Raw genomic sequence first — 7,797 nt, forward strand, 5'->3', positions numbered from 1 at the left:
GTTTTGCGGGTACTATTTACTGAAGCTGCCAGTTGAGGACTTGTGAGGCGTCTGTTTCTCAAACTAGACACTAATGTACTTGTCCTCTTGCTCGGTTGTGCACCGGGGCCTCCCACTCCTCTTTCTATTCTGGTTAGAGCCAGTTTGCACTGTTCTGTGAAGGGAGTAGTACACAGCGTTGTACGAGATCTTCAGTTTCTTGGCAATTTCTCGCATGGAATAGCTTTCATTTCTCAGAACAAGAATAGACTGACGAGTTTCAGAAGAAAGGTCTTTGTTTCTGGTCATTTTCAGCCTGTAATCAAACCCACAAATGCTGATGCTCCAGATACTCAACTTGTCTAATGAAAGCCAGTTTTATTGCTTCTTTAATCAGGAAAACAGTTTTCAGCTGTGCTAACATAATAGCAACATAGTTTTCTAATGATAAATTAGCCTTTTAAAATTATAAACTTGGATTAGCTAACACAACGTGCCATTGGAACACAGGAGTGATGGTTGCTGATAATGGGCCTCTGTACGCCTATGTAGATATCCCATTAAAAAATCTGCCGTTTCCAGCTACAATAGTCATTTACAACATTAACAATGTCTACACTGTATTTCTGATCAATTTGCTTTTCTTTCAAAAACAAGGACATTTCTAAGTGACCCCAAACTTCTGAACGGTAGTGTATACTGTTGAAGTCGGAAGTTCACATACACCTTAGCCAAATACATTTAAACTCAGTTTTTCACAATTCCTGACATTTAATACTAGTAAAAATTCACTGTCTTCGGTCAGCTAGGGTCACCACTTTATTTTAATAATTTGAAATGTCAGAATAATAATAGAGAGAATTATTTATTCCAGCTTTTATTTCTTTCATCAAATTCCCAGTGGGTCAGAAGTTTACATACACTCAATTAGTATTTGGTAGCACTGCCGTAAACAATTTAAACTTGGGTCAAATGTTTCGGGTAGCCTACCACAAGCTTCCCACAATAAGTTGGGTGATTTTGGGCCCATTCCTCCTGACAGAGCTGGTGTAACTGAGTCAGGTTTGTAGGCGTCCTTGCTCGCACATGCTTTTTCAGTTCTGCCCACAATTTTTCTATAGGATTGAGGTCAGGGCTCTGTGATGGCCACTCCAATACCTTGACTTTGTTATCCTTAAGCCATTTTGCCACAACTTTGGAAGTATGCTTGGAGTCATTGTCCATTTGGAAGACCCATTTGCGAACAAGCTTTAACTTCCTGACTGTCTTGAGATGTTGTTTCATTACATTCACATAATTTCCCTTCCTCATGAAGCCATCTATTTTGTGAAGTGCACCAGTCCCTCCTGCAGCAAAGCACCCCCACAATATGATGCTGCCACCCCATGCTTCACGGTTGGGTTGGTGTTCTTCGGCTTGCAAGCATCCCCCTCTTTTCCCAAAAAATAACGATGGTCATTATGGCCGAACAGTTCTATTTTTGTTTCATCAGACCAGAGGACATTTCTCCAAAAAGTACAGTCTTTGTACCCATGTGCAGTAGTCTGGCTTTTTTATGGCGGTTTTGGAGCAGTGGCTTCTTCCTTGCTGAGCGGCCTTTCAGGTTATGTCGATATAGGACTCGTTTTGCTGTGGATATAGATACTTTTGTACTTGTTTCCTCCAGCATCTTCACAAGGTCCTTTGCTGTTGTTCTGGGATTGATTTGCACTTTTCACACCAAAGTACGTTAATCTCTAGGAGACAGAACGTGTCTCCTTCCTGAGCGGTATGACGGATGAGTGGTCCCATGGTGTTTATACTTGCGTACTGTTGTTTGAACAGATGAATGTGGTACCTTCAGGCGTTTGGAAATTGAAGGATGAACCAGACTTGTGGAGGTCTACAATGTTTTATCTGATGTCTTGGCTGATTTCTTTTGATTTTCCCATGATGTCAAGCAAAGAGGCACTGAGTTTGAAGGTAGGCCTTGAAATACATCCACAGGTACACCTCCAATTGACTCAAATGATGTCAATTAGCCTATTAGAAGCTTCTAAAGCCAGTTATTTTCCAAGCTGTTTAAAAGCACAGTCAACTTAGTGTATGTAAGCTTCTGACCCACTGGAATTGTGATACAGTGAATTATAAGTCAAGTTATCTGTCTGTAAACAATTGTTGGAAAAATGACTTATGTCATGCACAAAGTAGATGTCCTAACCGACTTGCCAAAACTATATTTTGTTAACAAGAAATTTGGGGAGAGGTTGAAAAATGAGTTTTAATGACTTCAATTGTATATATTTTTACATGTATTTAACCTCTTATTTTTGCTCTAAACAATCTCCATATATATAGTACTTCCATAAAAAAAAATCACCTGGTACCTGGGGACCTTCAGATGAGTCCCGTGAGGCCTGTGGGCGTCCTAGCTTAAAGCAACCAACATGTACGTTTTTGTTAGTCTCACCTTCCATGAAGTGGTCATTTTAGCCCAAACGGTTCAGACGCTACAGACAGAAGTTGGCAGACTGGCTGTACCGACTTCAGACGAGTCCCAAGACGCTTATGTGGGTTGTTGAGAAAAATTGAGAAAATCATCATGTTTGTGAGAGTCTCATCTTTCCATCGATGGGTCATAATAGTTTGAAGGCCAAAGTTTTCGCAACAGAGGATTTTGTAAGAAGACCAATTTTCGGGATGTCTCATGGTCTGACAAACACTGCTATAGCTCTGTCACCTTTCACCACACATGCGGAAGTGCGACATCGGCGGATTTAGTGGATGGAGGTGCATCCAAAAAAACATATCTCTAGCTTAAACTGACAGATTTTTATGGGGATTTTATTATGCTATTTTTCCCCCCCGTGGGGGCTTGGATTTCCGTTGGGGCTTGGACATCGACTTTAGGGGGTTTAAAACATTATTATTGCACTCGGTGAGCCCATGCAAATTATTATGTGACTTGTTAAGCACATTTTTAATACTGCATATATTTAGGCTTACCATAATAAAGGGTTTGAATACTTATTACCTCAAGACATTTCAGCTTTAAAAAAAAAAAAAGTAAACTTTTCTAAAAACATTATTCCACTTTGACATTATGGGGTATTGTGTGTAGGCCAGTGACACAAAATCTCAACTTGATCCATTTTAAATTCAAGCTGTAACACAACAAATGTGGAAAAAGTCAAGGGGTGTGAATACTTTCTGAAGGCACCTCAGATTCCATTCCCAGACCCCAGGGTGAACTACTAGCCACGTGGCTAATTTGAATAAGCCTCTGGCTGTCAGGCCTGAACATTTAGCCACAGGGTACACATCTATAGCAGATTCATAATTCAGAAACAACCATGTTTGTTATTCAAAGACTGTGTTTATTTATATAAAAAGGTGTCGCTATAAGAAGTGATTTGACAAATCCTTATCATAGCTACAACAACAACATCTTAGAATGAAAATATTGCAAACACGTACAAACTAGAAAATGTACAAAACAATTTACATCATAGAAAAGAAAAATCCCCACTTATTTCAACTGGCTATGTCTTTTTCCTGTGTCATTAGGCTATACAATAGATATACAACATGATACAAAACGTTTATGTACAAGACTGAGGTTGTGCCGTGATAAAGACGTCAATGAGATTGCATCTTCTCTACAGAGTCCAAAAGAAATGTATAAGAATAGGGGGGAAATTAAAGGCAATAAGTTAATAAGAAGGTTATAGTGCAGGCAGGTCCTCAGAATTTGCAGCAGAAGCCACAGCCCTTGTTGTGACAGCAGTTGCAGCACCAACGGCACAGGGAGAGATGGCTCTGACGCTTGAACCTGAAATGCTCCTGTATCCCGCCAAGAAAAGAAAATGAAAAAGGTGGGAACAAGCATATGGTAAGTATTTCTGTCCAAGTCTCCACTTCACAAACACGTTGTGCACTGCTCGCCCTGAAGCCCTCTCTAACGGCTCACAATCAAACGGTTAACAACTAGCGCTAGTGGGCTAATTCAATTCCAAGGGTGAAACGTAACCACTTAGATGTTAATTTGCTAAAGGTAATTACTTAATTCATTCAGTCAATTGAACGTACCGGCAGATGCATGGACTCGCCGCCCGGCTGTTGATGTTCCCCAACTGGACTGTCAATGCTTCCAACCTCCTCCGTTCGCACCTGCAAAGACATTATGTACAAATGAGCAATGACCAACTTGTAAAATCGATGCACACGTGTTTGTAGCGGGTTGGTGTTGGAGAATTAGACATACCTCGGAGAAAGGAACAGCGGTGCTTTCAAGGATGAACATACATGCGAGGACGACCACCACTGCAACTGCAACACTGAAGGCCTTCATTCTCGGGTTTTGTTAGGAAGCTTCTAGCCTATTTAAAAGTCCTGTTGAAATCAGTTGGAATTGAAGTGACAGTTTATGAAGAAGATCAGAACTCTTCAATTTTCCCAAAAAGCGACGCTCTCCAATGCACAATTTTCAATGCACTAGACGAGTCCAAAGTTGATTGATTGTCCTTTTGATGTCAGCGGTTGAGGGACTTCTCTGTCATGTGTTGAGACTGCGGTGCACTGGTATTTATACACACTTTGGCCACTATTGTGCAATCCTGCCCCCCCCCCCCCCCTCCCAATGGAGCGCATTCCAGTCACATATTACCTAATCCACTTTCCCGTTTTCAAAAATGGGAAATTGTATAGTTTTTTTTGTCTTTCCTTTAGGGTGGATAACTGAAAATTGATGATCATTTATTTTCTCAGTAGAAATCTGAAAGAATTGTGGAAATTACCCAACAGCAGGAGTCATGGACGAACAGTTACTGGAAGTGCATGGCTGGCTGCACAGCCCTTTGTCTGACCTGGGAAATCCCTCCACATGAGGGAGTGAGCCATTACAGTATCTATTCCTCTGTCTAAAGGACTTCATTATAACCCTTCCAATGGAATAATTAGCCCTCTTTTGACATATAATTAGCAACGCTTTCATTTGACATGTAATGTGAGGAACCTGCAGTCGAACAGAATAAAATTCATTTGAAAGAAGAGGAACAGTAAAACAGTAGAAAAGAAAAGAGAGGTGCAAATTGAGGACTTCATTCAGGTGTTTAAAGTGTTATTAGAAATAGAAGAATATGACAATAATATGTGACATGCATTATGTTGTGTTTATCAGACCTAATGAAAAATACACTTCAAAAGGTCAGGCAGGCTATATAATAGTGATTCACACTTGAATTGTTTCATAAAGGTATTTTGTAGTTGAAAAAAAAAAGACATTTAATATCCTGCTATGCTGCTACACTGAGTGTACAAAACATTAAGAACACCTTCCAAATTCATCGGGGAATGGACTATATAATGTGTCGCAAGCGTTTCACAGGGATCCTGGCCCATGTTGACTCCAATACTTCTCACAGTTGTGTCAAGTTGGCTGGTTATCATTTGGGTGTTGAACCATTCTGGATATACACGGGAAACTGTTGAGCATGAACAACCCAGCAGCGTTGCAGTCCTTGAGACAAACCGTTGTGCCTGGCACCTACTACCATACCCCGTTCAAAGGTACTTTTTTGTCTTGCTCATTCACCCTCTGAATGGCACATGTACACAATCCATGTCTCAATTGTTTTAAGGCTTAAAAATCCTTCTTTAATCTGTCTCCTCCCCTTCATCTACACTGATTGAAGTAGATTTAACAAGTGATATCAATAAGGGATCATAGCTTTCACCTGGATTCACTTAATCAGTCTATGTCATGGGAAGAGCAGGTGTTCTTAATGTTTTGTACACTCAGTGTATTTCATATTTCATGTACACAAAATCATACTGCAAATTGTAAGCCTGTGAATGCATAATTTGCATCCTCAAAGAGTCTGTGATGAGTTGATAAGTGGTTAATAGCCTAATAATAATTAATTGGACGTTCACTCAAGGGCTCAACTTGTTGGATATTATATCGTTATACTATTAGGTTTTAATCCATTCAATAAGTATTTTATTGGCTCTGCCCAACTTGTCTCTTTAAAGGGATACTTCAGGAGTTTTACAATGAGGCCCTTTATCTACTTCCAACTGCACGCAGAGACATAAAATGGTCTTCACAATTAATCTCACTCTGGGAAGGTAGATAAAGTTCCTTATTGCCAAAATCATCCCAAAGTATTAAGTGAAATAACATGTTGTAGGGACCCCTGCGTCAGTCTGTCTCGTATATAGATAACTCTTTGCCATCGCTTGTTGACTTTGGGTGACCGGAACATCAGTGTCAACAAATATAACCACGAATGACTCCTCATTGGAATTCACCCAGCAAGCTTAATTTGCTGAGTATTAGTGAACGCGGGGGAAAGGTAGGAGGTTTTTGCCAGTGACACCAGTCGCCAGCACTATCTTTGGGAATCTTCTGGTCAAACAGAGCTTGGCTCCAGTGGGACAGACACTGAGACAGTCAGCTAGACAGGCGCCAGTCCACCACTCGCTCCTCCTGGGCCGGGACATTGGCATTGTTTCCCCCCACTATGTCATCATAATTACCTCCGTTTCCCCCCTCCCCACTCTCACCACCTCATATGTACTTTATTTGTTTTTGCACTTTACCCAAAAGTTCCCGAAATATAATATTTACTACTGAAATAGCCAACTCCGCAAAAACCCAATCGTCATAGTTCTTCCGACCCCCCCACCTTCTCCAGACCTACCAGAAAGCCTGTCGTCTTGCACGGTTGCTGTGGCTAATTTGTTCATGTAAAACTGGGTCACTATCAGCTCATTATTGAGGGAAAAAACGTAAACAGTATGCTAATGAACTCTAGTAGAATTTAGTATTCAAAGACTCTGTCCTAAACCTGACTATAGCAACTCTGCTCAATTAGTCCTCCTTTCGCTGTGACATTATCTGCCTCACGGGGCAGTGTTTTCCCTGACTGTTTTAGTAGGCTGTACTAGCAAGACAGACACAGTTAGTACAGGGGTTAGGATTTTCCCAGTGCAGATTCTGTGCCACTGTGAATCTTCTTGGGAAATTCCAGTCTCCTTTTAGCAGAGTAATATGGACCAAGTTAAATGTTCAATTGAGAAATGGACCATCTTGCTTCCCATTTGTCTAGCAGAACCTACCAGAGAAGAACTGAAATAACCACATAAGCGACGCAGAGAACTTGTCTTGTCGGTCCCCGTGAGCACATGACTTGTCCTTCTCACCAGTGACTGGCTACTCTGTCTCTTGTTGTAAATAAGAAAAGATGTCTCCTGTAGTGCTTACTGTAGAGCTAGATCAGAGTCTGTGGAGAATAGAGGTACTGGGGGAAGTGTGAATCACTAAAGCTCTTCTGCCTTGCACTCTTGACACGAACAAGCCTCAGACTGACAGAGCTGGACAGGCTGAGTTTGGAGACCATACCTGTTGTTGAAATGCAATTTCTCTAAGGTAGAGAACATCTCCGCACACAAAGGAGAGACAGTCGTTCATGCAGTGTTTTCTAACTCTTGAGTGTTAAGGGTTATTCATTGGGCCTACAGTACAAGAGCCTATTGAGGACTGTGGCATTTGTTGGAGTCAACCATGCATGTTATTTACTAGCCAGCAACTCTCACTGGGTAAGCATTGTAATTATAAAGACATCCTGTTCAGATTCTCCTCGAAGAATTGAGGACAGTTGTGCTGCGTAGTGCTATTTAAGGCATACAAGAAAAAGAATAGTAGAGGTAGCTAGTGGAAATGAAGTGAATCTCATGTATGATATGAAACGCACCCAGGCTGTTTCAAACAAATAACCATATGAGGATTCATAGTTCTACTCATACACTATAAAATAACAAATAAGTGACATAACT

At 40.9% G+C, this 7,797-nt stretch overlaps 1 protein-coding gene across 1 annotated transcript; it reads right to left on the minus strand.

Annotated features, from left to right (window-relative positions):
* Positions 1-3,320: 3,320 nt before the first annotated feature.
* On the minus strand, positions 3,321-4,501 carry LOC129856686 (hepcidin-like). Its single transcript, XM_055924422.1, has 3 exons — positions 4,223-4,501; positions 4,048-4,128; positions 3,321-3,801 (listed from the first exon to the last, which is right to left on the minus strand). Exons 1-3 carry the CDS (start codon positions 4,307-4,309, stop codon positions 3,703-3,705), a joined length of 267 nt encoding a protein of 88 aa, XP_055780397.1. The 5' UTR covers positions 4,310-4,501; the 3' UTR covers positions 3,321-3,702.
* Between the last annotated feature and the right edge of the window lie 3,296 nt (positions 4,502-7,797).

Source organism: Salvelinus fontinalis, chromosome 6 (assembly GCF_029448725.1).
Source record: "Salvelinus fontinalis isolate EN_2023a chromosome 6, ASM2944872v1, whole genome shotgun sequence".
Classification (NCBI taxonomy): domain Eukaryota; kingdom Metazoa; phylum Chordata; class Actinopteri; order Salmoniformes; family Salmonidae; genus Salvelinus; species Salvelinus fontinalis.

Coding starts and splice junctions, on each gene's coding strand:
- LOC129856686 (XM_055924422.1), bottom strand. CDS start 4,309: ATGAAGGCCTTCAGTGTTGCAGTTGCAGTGGTGGTCGTCCTCGCATGT. Junction 4,129..4,222: donor CCGCTGTTCCTTTCTCCGAG/GTATGTCTAATT, acceptor ATGTCTTTGCAG/GTGCGAACGGAGGAGGTTGG. Junction 3,802..4,047: donor GCGAGTCCATGCATCTGCCG/GTACGTTCAATT, acceptor GGCGGGATACAG/GAGCATTTCAGGTTCAAGCG.